Source organism: Ruditapes philippinarum, unplaced genomic scaffold, assembly GCF_026571515.1.
Source record: "Ruditapes philippinarum isolate M1 unplaced genomic scaffold, ASM2657151v2 ctg1406_1_1_1_1, whole genome shotgun sequence".
NCBI lineage: Eukaryota > Metazoa > Mollusca > Bivalvia > Venerida > Veneridae > Ruditapes > Ruditapes philippinarum.
This window is the reverse complement of record NW_026856946.1, coordinates 65,970-86,662: the sequence shown is the minus strand read 5'-3', so window position 1 is coordinate 86,662 and position 20,693 is coordinate 65,970. Positions and strand designations below refer to the sequence as shown.

The 20,693-nt window shown below is 33.2% G+C and overlaps 1 protein-coding gene across 5 annotated transcripts; it reads right to left on the bottom strand.

Annotated features, from left to right (window-relative positions):
- Window positions 1-250: 250 nt before the first annotated feature.
- On the bottom strand, window positions 251-20,025 carry LOC132748217 (solute carrier organic anion transporter family member 4C1-like). Of its 5 annotated transcripts, none has more exons than XM_060737779.1 (13): window positions 19,548-20,025; window positions 14,379-14,758; window positions 13,407-13,517; window positions 12,767-12,937; window positions 12,104-12,274; window positions 9,614-9,716; window positions 6,609-6,730; window positions 4,607-4,870; window positions 3,921-4,116; window positions 3,337-3,490; window positions 2,817-2,977; window positions 2,332-2,396; window positions 251-1,992 (listed from the first exon to the last, which is right to left on the bottom strand). In XM_060737779.1, exons 2-13 carry the CDS (start codon window positions 14,563-14,565, stop codon window positions 1,637-1,639), a joined length of 2,061 nt encoding a protein of 686 aa, XP_060593762.1. In that variant the 5' UTR covers window positions 14,566-14,758; window positions 19,548-20,025; the 3' UTR covers window positions 251-1,636. The 5 variants fall into 5 exon arrangements, with proteins under 5 accessions (XP_060593762.1, XP_060593764.1, XP_060593763.1 ...); XM_060737781.1 differs by having other exon boundaries at window positions 19,904-20,010; XM_060737780.1 differs by lacking the exon at window positions 19,548-20,025 and adding an exon at window positions 18,663-18,798.
- Window positions 20,026-20,693: the final 668 nt, after the last annotated feature.

The following is a 20,693-nucleotide window of genomic DNA, read 5'->3' as shown; positions in this document are numbered from 1 at the left end:
TATGTTTCACTGCAGTGAAAAATAAATTTTTAGAGTGAAAATACGGAAAATGAAAATACGCATTTTATTTCATCAATATTTCTCAATATTTCATTTAAAAGTATATAGTAAAAATGTTTAAACCAACTTTTAGAACGTTTCCTTCATTTTCCGGATAACGATGGTTATTGGTAATCTGCGAAGTGGTCCGAATTTTACTCAACACAAAAAATAAACTGTTTTTTTTTAAAAGCACAAATTATAAAATAAATCAGCATTTATAAGTTTATTATTTATAACAAGCATATTATATATCTATTTTTCATGCCTGTAGAATTTAAAATAAAAGTATATAGAAAATAATATCAACAATATCAAGTTGTCTTAAAACAAAGAGTTTAAGACCCCTTCAAATTCTTCTAATAAACCGAGTTATGGTGAAAACTTCTGAATTTTGAGAAGTATGACCTTAAATGTCAGTGTCATTTAGTGGTCATCATGTAGGTAAGCTGTGTTCAAATATAAAACATAGAATTTATAGTTTATGACCGATGAAAATTAAGACACAGTGAAACAAACAAACTGTTAGACAGACAAGGCGAAAATAGTATAAATAAATTTAAATAATATTTGCAACGTCTTGTCGATCGAGAAATATAATATATAGACATGATAAAATGTTATAACATTTTTATAATGACATGATATACCATGGTGTGTTGTTATAAAATGATGAAATGACATGGTGTAATGAGATGATATAATGACATGGTGTAATATGACGTAATGACATGATATAATGACATGGTGTAATGAGATGATGTAATAACAATACGTAATGTCATGTTGCAGTGACATAATATAATGTCATGTTGTAATCACATGGCGTAATGACATGTTGCAGTGAGATAATACAGCGGCATAATGACATGCTATATAATGGCAGTAAAAAACGACAAGATATAGCGATAGGATGTAATGACATGTTGTAATAATATGATGCAATGGAATTATATAATGATATAATGAAATGATACAATGACATGAATAATGACAACAAACTTATAATATTGTGTTTAAATCACATTTATCAATTCTTCTGGAATGTTAATGTTGAAATCTTATTTTGTCTCTCCTTACAAATCACCGGTCTAAAATATACCAACCTCACAGGAAAAAATATATGCACATGTTGAGATCATTCGTTCAATCCAGACAACTCTTGATATGTTATTTTGCCCCTAGCTAAAGCATTGGTCTCCCTTAGTTAAAAAAAGATTGACCCTTTAGCCAAGTCCTTACATATTACTCGCACCAAACAATAGGTAATGCTTCAAAATACTTTTTTTTTAAATCTACCATTTAAATATTATGCATATTTAAAATTGACGGAATGGTTAACAAAAGGCACTAATTTCCCTGATTTAAAATCCTTCCGACAATGGACTTGTAACAGTCCAACAATAGTTTTTGGGATTTCATAACGACAATTATCCACAAACGTCAGAATACACAAATGTGTAGACTAGTTTGCCCCTATACCTGTAGCAATGAGCGATGTTGCCATGCACTAATCTTCTAATGCTCTCTCACATACTATAAATAAGCTGCTATCCAGTAACAACCTCCTTTTTATGATTTTGTTTGCCATTTATGTTTATAAATCTGTAGTTTTTTCATTATTCGCAGAATTTTGAGCATTGTCTACGGTCTGTACAGAATGTTCAAATTCAGAGTCCCGAAAGGAACCATTTATGAACGCCATTTGTCGTTTCTGGCTCTCTCGCGTATGAACTTCAGTCTGAGATTCATCCGGGGGTTTATATAAACAATACGCCAGAGTAAAGAAGAGAATTGAAAGACCCTTTGCTGCCATTGCAATAAGAAAGTAGTTCCGGCTAACAACGTCATTGTCATAGATCCAGCATGAGGATGGTTCCCCGCATTCATCTTGCCATACAAGACAAGCTGTGTCAGTAACCGCACCAAATATAACTGGACCAGGAACTGTTCCTGAAAATAATAATCGAAAAACTCATATCAATGCTTTAGAAACGAGTATTTTATATCGAGGATTTGATTTTATAATGCTGTTATTGAGCGACAACATTCACTTTAACTTAGAAACAGGAATATGAGAGAGTATTTTAGAAAAGATAAATAAATAAATAAAGACAAAACCTTACTTCTACCTACAATTTTAATGGAAATAAAACATTACCATACTGTAAGTCTGGACCATCCAGCAAAAATAAGTTTTAACACAAAATGACGGCGATATAAGTTTGTTTACTAGCAGACACCAATTAATTTTCAGGACTTTAACAACTTTATTTTCAGTAACATACGTACCTAGCAATCGAATGAAGAGCCATTTTAACCCCATACTAAATGTTCTGTGGTCCTCGTGAATACACCTAGAAAATTAAAATAAATACTTTGAGGAAGTAAATATGAATTTCATCTAAAATATATTTTCATACATTTGTACTTATCAGCCATCATATATTTAAAATTTGCTAACTTGTATATATGTCTACATGTATAAATTCAACAGAACTCTCTTATTAAAATGAATAAATAAAATCGCATTTAAAATAATCTGAGCTGAGAAGTTCACGCTCATGTTTTTCTTATGCAAATCAATCTTTATTCGCATTTTTTAAATTTTATTTTGGTGATCGGTCCACCAAGGCAGCTTTCCTGGCCTTACGCCTCAATGTCCAAGGTCTATAAGCCTCGTTCGAGTATCAGATCATCAACCCCCGAATTACACTTCCCCTATCAACTAAGCGGGAGGACTTTAAACGTGCATGTTAAGATATAAGATAAATTACCTGAGGGTGGCAGCATCACTAGGTGTAGACGGTAGGAATGTCAAGAATATGACAACAAAAAATAGCACAAGGAACAAATATAGTAGTCCACAACCGGAATCACACGTGCCGGAAGTTGCTGCCATGGTAACATTAGATAAGCACGTGCAGTTCGAGTATACCTAAGGAATAGATATTGATAATTGATTAAACATCTCTAGATCACTAATGTAAAAAATAATCGTACTAAAGAAAATAACTCGCATACAAATGCATTTCTTTTTTCATTATTTATCTATTTATTTTTGTTTGTTCGACGTAAAGCATTCTTGATTTGGACAAAATATTGGGAGTAGCTAAGACATATTCCAATTAGTCATCCATTAAAAGTATATGAAACATTTTAATTTGTTCAATTAATTATGAAACATACTGTATATGGGTCTAATATAGATTTTTTAAGTTTTTCGTCCTCAAATCTTCTTTACCTTAGATTTCCTATGTTTAAAATTGTAAAGAAATGCTAAAAGGTACGACTTACCTCATCACCGTCACTATTGGTTGTCATATTCTGGCATCCGGCATGGCAGGCCGAGAAGTACTGAACATTGTTGCTAGAGCAAACCGGATCATAGTAACGGGTAGTACATGCACAACCTTCATTGCATGACGAGATGATGTCATCCTTTTTGCCTCTAAAAAAATATCACATTATGTATATGTAAAAGAACCGCAAAGTTCATCAGAGTATATAGAATGCTAGTGTTTTATGTAAACTTAGTTGCAATGTTGAATTACTACAAAAAGGAAATCAAATGGACTTAAGCCGACTTAAAACCTACCTAAAATAACTAATTCACACATAAACAAAGAAAGTATTTATTTAATCAAATGCCTAAGACATTTATAAAAAAAAGAACGACGGTTACATGCTGTTGAGTGACCTTGACCATGTCTGAATCGACAATGACCTATGGGACAAATATATCGTCAATAAAAAGGTGCAAAGAAAAATCAAACAAAATAACAAAGGAAAGTACGTGTGTAAGTTTTGTCCGATGTTTTTAAGGAGTAGAAAAAGTATTATAACATTTATCTATTATTTAATATAGACTTGCAATCTACCCCGATTCATATGCTTCATTAACACCGGCCATTTTGACTTGGTCACATGATATCCAGAGTATATTGACGGCTAAAACGGTGAGTATACATGTGATGATTGCAAACCGGAACATTCCCCGAACTTTCAGCTTCATCCGGTTACAAATAAAACCACCAAAAAACATACCACCCGCAGCTCCTGGTACGGCCGCAGCACCTGAAATATTAACAGCAAGTAAGACCAAATGCAAAAACATATTTTTTATAATCGCGTCAAGGAAACAAAAAAAAAAACGATCCGACGGAAAGAAAATAACACTGTTCGGACGCGTGTGAGTGTAAACCCGTGTGACGTTGTTGACGTGTGGCCATTCCGTTATGCATACTTAAGATAGAAGGCACACGTATAAGGATACTCATTTGAAAGTTGTTTTTATCTCTCGTGTATTTTACTAAACCGGACCACACTTTACGCATCCGCGCTTGTGCGATAAGAGTCTAACAAAGTCCGGAGAGTCAATGCAAGCTTCAGATCTAGATATTTTTGACATTAATTTAGCTTAATTTTAGCATTTTAAAGTAGTTTTCTAAATATCAAAATAAGAACAATCGATTACAGGCTTAAATGTGGTATAATGAAGTTGTTTATATTATGAGCGTCTGGAAAATGATAATTTTCCCGAAAATTGTTCATTCAAGATTATAACCTGTATAAAAAGCCGCAGACCCAGACGAGACGCCAAACCGGTTTTGTATATATTTAGGTACGAATGTAGCAAATCCTGACGTCAATATACCCTCGGAGGCCCCAGCTAGCATGGTGAACACAAATGGTGCGTTTCTGATCAATGCACACGTGACCTTTGGGAACATTTTGATTGGTAGACGTTTATTTGTGCCGTGGCCATGAGAAGAATCAACGTCTCCCTTGTGCATCTGTGAAATACGCGATTCTCTGATTTTTTGCGCACCTACAATCAAAAAACACATTAATTTTCATTGTGTCATTATTTTATATATATAATAAGCAGACGACATCTGAAACAGAACGTACTTGTGTTAAATATGAAAACAAAAGCGTTCTGAACTGCCATTTATCATTTATTAAATACTGGTACTTCAAGTTCGTAAAATCAAAAAAGAAGAGCAAATGAAAACAAAATAAAACAAGAGCGATCAGTGATCACATGTGTTACCTCATGATGGCCAATTTCATGTTAGGACAAGTTTTGTGACAGACGGACAGACAGATGGACAGTGCACAACTAGACTTGGTACTGATAATTCCTGTAAAGTTTGGATAAAATTGCACCAGTAGTTTATGAGGAGTAGTCCGGACAAGCTTTTGTGTATCTGGCAACACACAGAAAAAAAACTCATTTTTATCAAAGGGCCATAACTCGGCCAAAAATCATTCAACCGGAAAACCCGTGCAATATGCACAAGGACTTGACCTATAGATCAATTCTGTAAAGTTTCATTGAAATTGCATTAGTGGTATAAGAGAAGTAGTCCGGACAAACTTTTAAAATAAAAATTATTAAAGGGCCATAACTTTGACAAAAGTCATTGAACCGGAAAATGCTGACAATATGCACAGTTAGATTTGGTACTGATCATTCCTGTAAAGTTTAGATGAAATTGCACCAGTAGTTTATGAGGAGTAGTTCGGACAAGCTTTTGTGTATCTGGCAACACACAGAAAAAAAACTCATTTTTATCAAAGGGCCATAACTCGGCCAAAAATCATTCAACCGGAAAACCCGTGCAATATGCACAAGGACTTGACCTATAGATCAATTCTGTAAAGTTTCATTGAAATTGCATTAGTGGTATAAGAGAAGTAGTCCGGACAAACTTTAAAAATAAAAAATATTAAAGGGCCATAACTCTGACAAAAGTCATTGAGCCGGAAAATGCTGACAATATGCACAGCTAAATTTGGTACTGATCATTCCTGTAAAGTTTAGATGAAATTGCACCAGTAGTTTATGAGGAGTAGTCCGGACAAGCTTTTGTGTATCTGGCAACACACAGAAAAAAATACCTTTTTATCAAAGGGCCATAACTCGGCCAAAAATCATTCAACCGGAAAAACCGTGCAATATGCGCAAGGACTTGACCTACAGATCAATCCTGTAAAGTTTCATTGAAATTGCATTAGTGGTATAAGAGAAGTAGTCCGGACAAACTTTAAAAATAAAAATTATTAAAGGGCCATAACTCTGACAAAAATCATTGAACCGGAAAATGCTGACAATATGCACAACTAGGCTTGATACTGATCATTTCTGTAAAGTTTGGATGAAATTGCACCAGTAGTTTATGAGGAGTAGTCCGGACAAGTTTTGTGACGGACGGACGGACAGACGGACAGACAGACAGACGACGGAGAAGTGATCCCTATATGTTGCCACTACTCCGTAGAGGCGACACAAAAAATGTTTTAATTGTTAGGACAATAAAAATATGTTGCAATTTGAAAACAGTAACAATCCGATACGATGTAACAAAAGACCTAATTGAAAATGATATAGAAAAATATCAAACTTGAAAAAAATGTCCGAATCCAAGTTGTGTTACTTATCGAGTATGTCAGGGCTCAATTCCATGACACAATATCACTATTTTGAAAAAAAAGCTTTCAATGTAAGTTAAAATGGGTACATATAACTTCATGAAATTACAAAAAGGTATATAATATCTTACTCGGCATTTCAGCACCAAACAGTGAGAAGGGAATGGTTAGTGACCAGAATATACTCATTGTAATGAAAAACCCCAGCCACCAAGCGCCTACCCAACGCGGATCATCCGTCTTCAAGTTGATCCTGAAAGGAAAAGCACGTGTAATTTGAGAAAGGAAAAAAAACCGTTATGCACGTGTGTATTTAAGTAGACTAACTGGAATTCTGACATAAGGAAAACTTCGAAAAATAATTCTACATCGACTAATATATCCAAGATAACGTTGCACCATACGTTTCAGTTTTTTTTCCAAGATAGCCATTGAAATAATATAATGAGAACGAGAGATTCGCCATGTATTTTGGGGATATTTCCAAAATGGTGATTTGTAGGAAGCACATTTCCAAGACATCAATTTGTTTTATGTTTAAGGGTTATTTCCAAAAGATCGAGAGTTTGCTATATCCTGTGAGGATGTTTCCAAAGTGATGATATGTAGGAGCACATTTTTAAGGGGGATATGTATAAATATTTCTAAGCCAGCGGGAGTTTCGCCATGTCTTATTAAGAAATTTCTAAGATAATGATTTGCAATCTATTCAAATTATTATACTTCCAAGATGTAGTGTAATTGTAGTCATTCGGCATTTACCATGATGAATATTATAAGACAGAGATTCACGTGATTGAATTCAATAACAACAACAAATATATAATAAAATTATGCATAGTTGATTGGCCCCAGTATAGAATTTTTCACAAATTTTCGCCTATGCTGAAAACTCTTGTGTAGATGGTATGTTACCTAAGCATACAGTCAAAATTAAACCAAATTATAACGTCGGTACATCATAAAAGCATACCAAGTGTAAAGCTTAGATAAAATTTCAAACTTGGACGTAATAACAATTTGAAGTGTTTCATTCAAGGTCTTCTTTCACAGGTATCAGTTACCTTTTTATATATCGCAAGACTTTTTTCTTACGCTCTGCATTGTGCAATGCGGAGATATTGCATAAATATAATATTATTAATCTAAACTTGTATGCAGGTAAAAAAAACTCATTGATATCGCGTAACATATCTAAATGGGAGAGGTGTGGGTTTGTGGTCTGCCTTTAATGCAGGGGTTCGAGGGTTCGATGACCAAGTACCAGGAACACTGTTTCCTTATATGATATAAAACACGACGCATACTCTAAAGTTGCGAGAACTTGTTTAAAAATCAAGCCTAGATGAATATATTTAAACTTTAACTTTACATGTAACATGATGACATTTTCAGATACTTCATCACCTACATCATATGATAGTAATTTAACATGCAAATACCTACATTTAGCTATTAATATCTGTAAATGTGTAAAAAAGTAAATAATAAGTTATTTATACAGCACATACATATTTCGTGGGGGAAAATGACCGCTTATGATTCATTACAAAGATAACAAAAGATGTTAGACTCGACTTTTTCGATACTGGATTAACTGAAGTGTGTAATATGTAAAACTAGAAAAAAGCTGATATTTAAGCTTTACTTGTGAAAATAATAAAGTAGTGTAAATTTGTATACACGATAATATCATTCAAGTATGTCCTATGTTGAAAGAGGAACAAATCTTGCAATATAAAAGCCAGAGTTATAGAACTTGTTAAAATGTTGTGTGTTAAATTAAGAAATATCTATCTAATATATAAGATGTTAAATGGACCACTTTCGTGATGAAAAAGATTTTGTAAAATGATAATTCTACTTGAAAAGCTTGGTCCTAAGGGGAATAAATATCAAGATATAGGTCCTAGCGTAATAAAGCTTGTCATCAATAAAATGTTTAAGGTCAAAGAACAACTAAAGGTTTGAAATTATTTGCTTTGACAATGACATTATTATGTACATGTATATAGTACAGTATAAAAACAGCAATTTTCCATTATTTTTAGTCAAAAATACAGATAATTCTTTAGCATTAATCCTAATGGACGTCAAAATGCAGTCTGACCAAGCTTTAAACTATAAACTGAAACTGTTGAATGGACATTTTAAGACACTGAAGTTGGGCAGGTTCAAAATAGGATCACCAGTATGAAGTATGAACATGGTTATATAAACTAGCTAGTAATTTGTGATGTCATAATAACAGGTAACAATACAGGTAGTTTGAAGATACAGGTAAATTCGCTTTAAAGATCTTCATCAATATATAAACTAAAATATGGACGCTGGTGTTAATGTGCTGATGTGAGGGCGGGGGGGACATCTTTTCAAGCATACTTGTAAAGTCGACCTATAAATTCATCATATAACCCAGACAGTTAATCTTTAGCCTGCTGTTAATATGGTTAAGCCTATTTCTATATATCTTCCTTTTTTTCTTCGAAAAGGCGGGGAGACAACATTTTAGCAGACGACAATTTTTAAAGCATACAAAGGGTTATAGTTCTCTCTTGTATACGATATTATGATGTCCACTTTATGTAAAAGTCCAGTACTGCTGTCTTGTTGGACTACATTCTTCTAAATTCAGCCAATACACAAATTTTAATGGAAGCCTTTTGAACCATAAGGGAAAAAAAGATCAAAGGCATATTACAAACAGAAAAGTAAAGTTATTTTCCCTGCAAATATTGGACTTGTTTTATCTCATGGGTTTTCACTTACGGCTGTGGCCACGCGTAAGATATTTATTTTCATACCACGTGATGAAAATAAATCTCGTATTTATAAAAAAAAGAAAAAACACATGAACATGCTGTGTTTATCTAATACAATTAAAATGTAATGATGCTAGTTTGTTATCACAAATTTATGTCAAGAATTGAAATTTTAAGACTGAATTCGATACATCCCGAACGCTTGAATCTTAGATAAATTACAATTTTGTTTAAATACTTAAACTTCAACCATTACAAAAAGTAGCAAATACTATAAATATGGAATCATACAATCTTAAAATTACAATATCATTATCAAAGTTACTTTCGAGATATATAAAATATGAGGGAAGATTTAATTGAAGACCTCTTACGTGCTTGCGTCCAACTTGTCAAAGTCGACATAGATGTTCAACAGTTGGCCGCCCACAATATAGCCTAATCCTGGTCCCAATGCAGCAAACCCGTAAAATATACCTGAAAATTAAAAAATATAGTTAAGAAGAATGAAAATTGAGCCGCGTCATGACAAAACCAACATAGTGGGTTTGCGACCAGCATGGATCCAGACCAGCCTGCGCATCCGCGCAGTCTGATCAGGATCCATGCTGTTCGCTATCAGTTTCTCTACTTGTAAAAGGGTTTGTAAGCTAACTGCATGGATCCTGATCAGACTGCGCGGATGCGCAGGCTGGTCTGGATCCATGCTGGTCGCAAACCCAGTATGTTGGTTTTGTCATGACGCAGCTCAAATTATTCACTGTAATAATCCCCCACTCTATACATTATTGCTTCCATACGAACAACACCCAAACCAAAGACTGATATCATCAAACATCAGCATTGATATGTTCCCAATGTAGACTTTATCAAATTGTAGAGGAGTGTTTAAATATTTGGAAACTAAGTTTTTCTCATTTTATATCTATTCCGATTCATCATACATTGAACATTCTTATATCAGAAATATTCATTACCTTAACCATATAACAAACATGTAATATCATCCTTAGTTTGACTATTTGTAAGTTTTGAAAAACAAGAGCGATCAGTAATCACATGTGTCGCCTCATGATGGCCAATTTCATGTTGGGACAAATTTTGTGACAGACGGACAGACAGACAGACGGACAGTCCACAACTAGACTTGGTACTGATCATTCCTGTAAAGTTTGGATAAAATTGCACCAGTAGTTTATGAGGAATAGTCCGGACAGGCTTTTGCGAATCTGGCAACACACAGAAAAAAATACCTTTTTATCAAAGGGCCATAACTCGGCCAAAAATCATTCAACCGAAAAACCCGTGCAATATGCGCAAGGACTTGAGCTACTAATCAATCCTGTAAAGTTTTATTGAAATTGCATTAGTGGTATAAGAGAAGTAGTTAGGACAAACTTTTAAAATAATAATTATTAAAGGGCCATAACTCTCACAAAAATCATTGAACCGGAAAATGCTGACAATATGCACAACTAGACTAGGAACTGATCATTCCTGTAAAGTTTGGATGAAATTGCACCAGTAGTTTATGAGGAGTAGTCCGGACAAGCTTTTGTGTATCTGGCAACACACAGAAAAAAAATACCTTTTTATCAAAGGGCCATAACTCGGCCAAAAATCATTCAACCGAAAAAAAACCCGTGCAATATGCGCAAGGACTTGAGCTACAGATCAATCCTGTAAAGTTTCATTGAAATTGCATTAGTAATATAAGAGAAGTAGTCCGGACAAACTTTAAAATTAAAAATTATTAAAGGGCCATAACTCTGACAAAAATCATTGAACCGGAAAAAGCTGTCAATATGCACAACTAGACTTGGTACTGATCATTCCTGTTAAGTTTGGATGAAATTGCACCAGTAGTTTATGAGGAGTAGTCCGGACAAGTTTTGTGACGGACGGACGGACAGACAGACAGACAGACGGACAGACAGACAGACAGACGACAGAGAAGTGATCCCTATATGTCGCCACTACTCCGTAGAGGCGACACAAAAAATGATATCTATAGTCACAATGTCTCAGGTTCGAGTGCGCGTCAGGCTACAGATGTTTTTTGATCATTGACATGATATGTATCTATCTTTAAATAACGTTTAAAACAGACATTAATACATAGAATAGAAAGCTTACACCTATTGCATTGCATCTACTGTTAAGGATGTTGAACACGCTTTGTAAGAGTTTTGAAGGAAGGAAGCAAGCAAGCAAGCAATGAAGGAAGCATGCAAGCAAGGAAGGACGCAAGCAATGAAGGAAGCAAGCAAGCAAGGAAGGAAGGAAACAAGCAAGCAAGAAAAGGAAGGAAGGAAAGAAAGAAAGAAAGAAAGAAAGAAAGAAAGAAAGAAAGAAAGAAAGAAAGAAAGAAAGAAAGAAAGAAGAAAGGAAGGAAGGAAGGAATGAAGGAAGGAACGAAGGAAGGAAGGAAGGAACGAAGGAAGGAAGGAACGAAGGAAGGGGAGAGGGAACGAACGTAGGGAGATACGAAGATGGGAAATAAAATAAGAAAGAAAACAAAGAAGGAAGAAAGAAAAAAAGAAAGAAAGAAAGAAAGAAAGCAAGCAAGGAAGCAAGCAAGGAAGCAATGAAGCAAGCAAGGAAGCAAGCAAGCAAGAAACAAAGGAACGATCAAAGGAAGAAACAAAGGAAGGAAGGAAGAAAGAAAGGGGAATGAGGGAACGAACGTAGGGAGAAACGAAGATGAGAAATGAAAGAAGGAAGAAAACAAAGAAAAGAAGGAAGCAAGCAAAGGACAAAAAAGGTAGAAAAGACAAAAATAAAAGAAGGAAGGAAAAGAGTAAGGACAAATATGTTCTCACAATCTCTGCCAAAACATTTCCCGTAAACATAAAAACACTAACCAAGGTATAGTGGAGATCGAACCTCACTCACGCTGTCATCAATGAGGCCCACACCCACGGTGTACATGATGCAGCCGCCAATACCGTGGAGTATCATACCAAACATGAGCACGCCAAGATAGTCACGAAGATCTGTCTTTACACATAGTGCATCCTCGGTCATGTTCGATCCTGTAAACAAAAACGTTATATAATTAAAAAATTGTGTTCACTGAACATGAATGTTATATAAAGGCATTTATACACTATTAAAGCACAAATATTAAAATTTAAAACATGCATATTTTTTACCTTTTCATTTCTTGGAAAAAAAATAATTTGGTAATATTTGATACCTTCAGGTTGTACTGTCCCTTCTTACAATAGTTCTATGATCTTGTACGACACTTTGGAAAATTAAAAACTGGAAAAAAGTTGCTACTGTTCTTGATTCATTTATAAAGCAAGCACCTGGTAAACAAGAAATCTATTAATGATTGGCACTCTCCAGCCAACCCCCAGTTTCCCATTCCAAACAGTAAAAGACATATAACAGAAACAATCTTCTATCTTAAAACGAAACAACAAGAACACAAACTGTTTATCGAAAGTTGATTTTCTTTGACTAAATCAGTGTGCCGAAAAATTAGTAAAATTAAAAACCACAAATTAAAATATGTTTACCTAAATTACATGTCTTTGTCGCACTTTCTTGGCCCCAGTCATACAGTCCTGTGGTAAAATGAGGGAGCGCCATCGTCAAAGATCCGAGCCCCATCACAAAGGTTGCCCCGGCCACCCATCGAGCTTTATACCGGCCAGACGCCATAAAACTTATAAACACACCAAATATAGCTGAAAAAAATGAAAGAAAAAGCACTTAAAGACGTTCTCCATAAAAAGCCCTAAGTTCTATGACAAACTTAAAGCAGCGCTAATTTGCATACCCTGGCATGTGAACAAAAATGTAAAATTTGAATGCAATTCCTTTTTGGGTCAAACGGGTAATAATTATACTTTCGTGACAGAAAGCAGTTATTTATTCCGTTTTTTTTTTCAAGAATAATTCCATAGAATAATGTATATTTATTTAGTTTTTATGTATATTTCATTTGAATTTTACCAGTGAGATAAAACCTATATTTTTCTATATTGTTCGCTGTTTATCACTCAATGCAGACGGCAGAAAATGTTGTGTTTATGTTCATGACAATAATATATATATTATATTTTCACGAAGTGATACTTGCTAAGAAAATAGTTTGGAAAGGTAAGGATACATGTATGTTATCTATGAAACATGAATGGAAAAACAGGCTTTTACCTGCCCCGAAGTCATACGAACTGGAAATGAGGCCCGACCTTGAACTCGGCAAATGAAATCTCCTCTCAATAGATTGTGTATTGACATTGTTTAAACCGTTGATGACAAAACCTTTCAAAATGAAAATATTTCTTAGAGTTATATTCACATATTGATTAATATAAAAAATAAAATTTACTGAATACATATTAACATTCTGATTTAATGTGTACTTGTCTTTTGTTTTTACATCGCCAATAAAGACTGGCCTTTGTCAGAAGTAAAGGTCAATGTCAGCGAGAACTTCCGCGCAGACTGAAGAGACTAATATATACAGCAGCATTTTGGTAATAAATCTCTTCACATTATCAACTGACCCTTTCAACTTCACTGGAAACTTTTCCAAGTGAACTTTTCGTATCAACACTGGACATCAATGGAATCCTTGAAATTCATTCATCTGATTGTTTTCCGGAATAAGTTGAAAAAATACTATATATAATGGATAATCCGATTTAAATAAGACTAACTAATGTTGCAACAATCGCAAAAGAAAGAAATAATCTTAAAGCCGCTCGCCTTTAAGTGAGCCAAATTTTTAAGAAAATAAATATTGAGTAAAAAGGTACTAAAATTTCAAGAAAGGTAACAAATTTCAAGATCTAAGTTGTGCGGTTTAAGACTGATTTTTCAGTATTTTATCACCATATTTCTACTGAGTTACTAACGAAGTAGGGGCTGTTTTTGCATATTATGACCACTTTTTGGTAATTTTCGTGGATTGTAAGTGCCGATTGCAATATATAAATTACTTTATTTGTTCATCTCACAATGTTTTACTTTTAAATACATTTCCAATTTTTTTATGAAAATTAACAGGACTCTGCAGGCGTGCTGCTTTAAGATGTTTTTTTTTTTTTTTTTTTTTGTTTGAAAATTTTCATGGAGCTACATGTATTAACAAGTCAAAATATATATCACTGAAGTACTCACCTTGACTAAGAGAGAACATGCACAGAAGGGCTAGCAGCAGCTTAGAATTGTTACATTTCTGAAGCACTTCCGGTTTACAACTTCCGTATCCACATCTGACGTCATATCCGTCATTTTCGGCACATGGCATATTCTCTTTGGTCGATTTCTCGTTCACTTGATATACTGTTCCATTTTTAGCGTCCATTTTAGCATTTGTGCAAAAAAAATACTTTATGCAAAACTTTTATCAAGTAAGGTATGCTGTTCTTCAAGAAAATGTGACGTCACTGAACACAGTTATGAAATAAGTTCTTATCTTGATTAATTCCCTGGTTGCGCACAAGTCTCCTTCAAAACTGGGCAGTTCTGTCTTTTAAATAGTCGGTTAACAGCTGAGCCTGAAATATAAAACAGCAATGATGATATATATAGCCTTTTATAGTTATTTTTTTCTCTTGCGGTGTAATTTTATATGGTAAGATAATATATCTTGTTTACATGGATGTTCTTTTTCTCTCCTGTTTGCCAAGCAAACACCCGTAAACACTGACAGGTACATCAAAGGGTTTGACTGGTTCAAATACGGGTTTAAATGTAAATAATTATAGGGTACGTAAAGAGTTTACGTTTAATAGAGATGTACGTTAAACCAATCGGAACCCTTCGGCAATATTTCAAATTATGATGGAAGGTACATGACGGAATTTACCGAAAAGTATCGATATGATGTGTACTATTTACAGTAACCTTTCTATATATTATATATTTCTCTTTGCATAGCTTATAATTTACTTGAAAATTAAAAAAAAACATACCCAACACAATCCGAACTGAACTGAAATGACTCTTCCATACCTTATTTGCTTTACACACACAAACGTTTATAAATATTTACATGTTTTATAATATCCGAATTATTCACATAATATAAATATTCGATATTATATTTCCGGGTTGTTAATGCATACATAATAAACACATGTATACCTTTGGTAATAAAACCTGAAAGACACTTTTGTTATTTGTCAATAAAATGATATATAAAGCTGTTTAATTCGCAAAATAGGCGCGGCTTCGGGTGAAGAAGCGAGAGAGTATGTGTTTTTTAAGAAAAAGTGTGTTTATACTCGTAATATATGGCTATTTTAAAAGTATGACACGATTCAATGTAAAATGTATAGCTCTTTATGTAGGTACACTGTACATTCATTTAAACCAGTAGGTATCAAGGTCAAACTACACTTACACTGTAAAAATATATAGTTATCTTCTCATACAATAAAAATATTATTTATGAACGAAATGCATTACACATCACGGTCGGGGTTGGCCTGTAAGCATTTTTGTTTACTTTAGGTCAGCTGTTATAATTTGTAGAAATGCAAGTGTTTACCGGAACAGATCATCCCTGTTAAATGATAAAAATAACAGTAATCATGTTAAAATAATATGAAATATCACGATTTAGATAGTAAATATTTATTATTAATCATTTTTAAACAAAAAATAAATGACTGTACGTATTACACAGTCACTGTTACAAATACACTGTATGAGTATATCTGAAATCAGGCACAATTTTAATGTCTGTTTGAAATCAGCCACTATGATTGGCAATTTCGTGGGTGTTTTATTATTATTATTATTATTATTATTATTATTATTATTATTATTATTATTATTATTGTTAGAACGTTAAAACTGCAACGTAGGAAAACGCCTTTCCATATACAAAACGCGATCTTGACAGATGTAAAGGAGGTCGCAAAAAAAGAACATAAATTAAACAAGGAACATTTCCTTAAAGGTTTTTATACCACCGTGTAGCTTTTTCCTTATAGATTTAGAACAGCCGAGCACTTTTTTCTCAAAGTGTATTAAAAAAGTTTTGTGCACATTTCCTTAAAGTTTTAAAAATTCATTTCATTTCACGATTCTCTAATATAATCGTGTGCTGGGTAAGTGCACACATGCACGAAATGAACTATTACTTTATAAATGAGAAAAAATGTGTTTTAAGTGGGAAGTCTCTACAATTAATTTAATTTAGACTTGAATATTTATCACAGATATATTTAGCTCCATGTATCTATTAATCTACACAAATTCAAAATATATTGTATGTTCTATTCTACTATACTCTATTTTCTATTCAATTCTATCCAATTCCATTTCATTTATGTCTATACTATTCTATTCTGTTCTGTTACTTTTTCAAAGCAAAAACTGGGAATATACCTTTAGCGGAAAGACAGTGTATGGTATGGGGACATACCTTTAGGGAGACATCTGTTGATAAAGGCGATAACGGATCAATAATTTCCCTTTAAGTTTCGTTTAGCGACCAGTTGATATTTTCTCACGGGTTTGTCAATTTGTTCACAAGTTCTATGGTAACATACATGTAGTTCATTCGGAACACTTTGCATTTTTTAATTATCCAGTGTTTGACGGAAATGACCGAAAGTTGCGAATAAGTAAATTCTCATTACAGTACAACCTCTGCAGATTAACGCCATTGAGAGACAGACTTTGGTTGTTGCCAAGAGGTTTTACTGTAGATAAATTTAATTTGAGGCGGCAACACTGCAGATATTGCACTGTAACTACTAAGAAAGCATTAAAAAACGTTAAAGCATAGACACAAATATGAAAATCTTATTTGCATACAGTTTGATTAGCGTTCTTTAAATTGGAACTGAAGATAATAGATCTGGCATTGTGCAACCAGCTTCAGTTGTAAAATCTCTTAATCTTTCATATTTATGATGACCTGATGAACACATTTCAAGTCTCTAGCTAATGCATTCACTGACAAATTCTTCACAATCTTTTGCTATTGTTTACCTTAAATAATATACATGTACATGTATATCAGTAACTAATTCTCATAATACGTGACTTTACTCTACCAGAAATATCATATTAACATGTTCTCAATATTTTGTTATCATGTCACACGTTCTAATATATCTGTCACATTTTGTTCAGGTGTGTATCTGGAAACTGTTTGTTTTAAAATGTATGGAGGAACGTTAACAAATTTCAGTTCGTGACAACACTTGCAAGCAAATACAAGCTACTAAATTTAATAAGTATTGTGTATTTCAAAAATAGTATGGAAGAAAAGTCGCGCCATTTATTGAGAATCAGGGTCTTTCAAATAGAAATTGAAAGACCCTGCATAAATAAAGAGGCGAGTAAACTAATATTAATTTGAAACGTCAACAAATCGTCGTGTTACTGTAAGAAACGGCTTCACAAAACAACTTTATTTGTCTGTCTGTAATAATATTCGTCTCAATGTAAAGATATCAAAGTATTCGAAATCTTTAACACAGATTGATGACACTTGTACAGCATTTTGTGCGGAAGTAGTTCAAAAGATGTCTGAAAAGATTAAAACCTATTAAGAACAGCACAACATACGGGGCAATTGGTTTACGGTGCTTCAGAATAAAGTGATAAATTGATTTATTAAATCACTAAAACCTTTTTTTAAACTTATCATGAAATATTTTAATACTTGATCAGCCTCTTGTGCGAATATTGCTACATTGTCGTCATAGTTTAAATCATATCTCTTAAGTGGAGAGAGAAAAATAACACAGATCTGAAATTTCCTTAAAGTTCAGAAATGGGTCACTTCCGGACGAAGAAAAAAGACTATCACTTTGAATTGTCCTTACAGACACACAGCTAATGCTTAAGGACGTACAGTTTAAAAGGAAAAATTAACGAATACTTAAAATGGCACTTTACTTGGTTTGTGTATCTAATAAAAACGCATTTTAATGCGTTTATTTAAGGTCGCCGCTGGAAAGCCCATATGGGCGACCGTACACTCAAGTCGGGCCATCCTAGAGCGTCCTCGAAAAATAAAAACGCATACATTATGCATGGTTATATAACCTTGACGGACGACACTTTTTTTTTGGTAAAACAGGCAAATCATTTTAAATCAGCAATATGCATGCACTATAAAAAATGTGAAAAACTCTTTAAATATAAAGGTAACCTATCTCGTGAAAGGGTACCATTCATTCTTTTTATTTGACGCGAAAATCGTCACTTTTATCATTCAAAATATCTCTTACAGATTTACAGAAATAATTTTATTGTGACTGTGTATGTAAAAATTAAATACCTTATACAATAGATATATCCTTCGGTATGAAAACATTGTATATATATTAACAAGTTAATCTACTAGAAAAATATATAATCGTAATTGTTGGATTTAAGAAAGTACTTGTAACTCGTACGTCTGTACGTATACGTGCATATATAAAACTTACTTACCTGAATAAAGCAAATTAAACAAAGTTTATCTAAATATGTAAATTTCTCATTCACAATATTACAAACTACATATTCATTCTAACGTAAACAATTTTTCTTGTCTTGACATTTCGTTACGAAATGGCCCTACGGCATATGAATCAAAACCAAATTTTTCATGCGTAAACATTTTTCTCACGAAGTTCAGAAATGCAACACTGAACAGTTTAATAATTTAATGATTTTAGGCCACAGCAATTAAAATAAACATGTAAGTATTTCAAATTTATCTTACATGTATTTTTCAAAGTTTTCATTTAGTATAAATAACAACATTGTATGACAGGAGATTTAGTTTAGTTGTTTAAGAAAATAAATGGATGGAGCAATTTCACTCGAAAATGCGTATTCTGTATGTAACTGGACATAAAACGCTGCACTTAATTGGCTGGCCTTAAATTGACAAAGCGGTGATGTATATTGGTAAAATTGTATGTTCTATAATGTAAAAATAATTTTATTATGTTTTTTATGGCAATGCAGAACAAATAACGCTTTTATCAATTTGATATTAAACGCGACTTTTAACAAGTTTCTTGTCTGCACTGAATTAAAATAGAGAAATATACAGTTTGATCAACTTAAAATGTGAAAATCGGTTAAACAAAAGAAATATTGAAGCATGTGTTAGAGGTTAAAGTGTGTATGAAATTGGGTCGTTCACCTTCAAGATTTTATGTGTTTTATTTACATACACGAGATCTAGAACAGAACAGAATAGAACTCTTGTTTTACGTTCTATATTACAGATGCTCTAGTCAGGGTGTTTCAAGATCATGCTCTGGTATCTGTGTATATGCAAACTGGACTAATCAATAAACGAAAATAAAAATAAATTAAACAAACCTGCTATAAATCCACAACTTTCACTCAGCTTGTTGGATATTCTCACGATCAAGAAATTATCACAAGTCATTTATCAATGAAACATCAAATATTTGAATGTAACATGTATATTATATCATAAATAGTTCAAATATCACAGCCTTTCATAGGAAAGCAGAATGATATACATGTTATATCCATCTGCTGTAGGTTATATTTCTATAAACACTCTTCAGATATCATATTTTGTATTATATATTAACAGTTTTCGTGTTCAATCAAGCATGGACAAACGTCACGCATGTATTCGTAAGGTTAACCTCATTTCTTTTTTTATCCAATTATAAATTGTAAAAACAAAATAACACACGACTTACGTTAAATGGAATAGTAATCGTCTTAAATTAATCTCAATTTTACGTTAAACGGCTGTTCACCTTTACAGTTCGCGCTTCAGTATAATTTATTTCAACAGTGAATGAAAATACTGTGTAAAGATAGAGCAAACTCAGCTGACTGACGTATTATCGACAATAATCACACTTAAAGACCAACCAAGACCTTTTCACTAGTATCAAGCTAAAAAGCGCTGAAAAGGATACAGCGAACTGTTCTTTGGTACATTTGTATTCTTTTAAAGACCAACCAGGAACCCTTTTGAAAAATGTACCTTTTCTTGGAAAAAGTATTGCAACAGCATTAAACATTAGTGTTTCTTATGTTCCTGACATTGTAGATTGTAGACCACCATAACAAAATATATCTCAAGCGTTTATCTATACACGTGCACGAAGCATAAAAAACTGAAAGAAAAGTCAAATCAAAGAATGAAAAATTATACAGCTGACAAGCTATGGAATCTAGTTCCAGAAAACTTCAGGAAACCAAAGTCTGTTGCATGTTTGCTCTATATTAATCCTTCACGTGTAATTAAATAAATGCCGGTTTTTATGCAAGTTTCTAATATGCAAGCCTCTGGGCGTCACTGCAATGATGACCCCAGTGATTTCATTATCAAAACTTAAAGCAGCACGCCTCCAGATTAATTATTTTCATGAAAATTTTGAAAATGAAATTTAATGTATATTATAGTAACCAAAAGGAATCATTTTACACATTTTTAATGGCACTTACAACCCACGTTTATTACAAAAAGAGGTCAAAATA

What these genes read in the sequence shown, in the direction of transcription:
- LOC132748217 (XM_060737779.1), bottom strand. Translation starts at nt 14,565, where the DNA reads ATGGACGCTAAAAATGGAACAGTATATCAAGTGAACGAGAAATCGACC. An exon ending in TTCGTATGACTTCGGGGCAG is followed by an intron (nt 12,938 to 13,406) that starts GTAAAAGCCTGT and finishes CATTTTTTTCAG; the next exon opens with CTATATTTGGTGTGTTTATA. An exon ending in TCGATCTCCACTATACCTTG is followed by an intron (nt 9,717 to 12,103) that starts GTTAGTGTTTTT and finishes TTTAATTTTCAG; the next exon opens with GTATATTTTACGGGTTTGCT.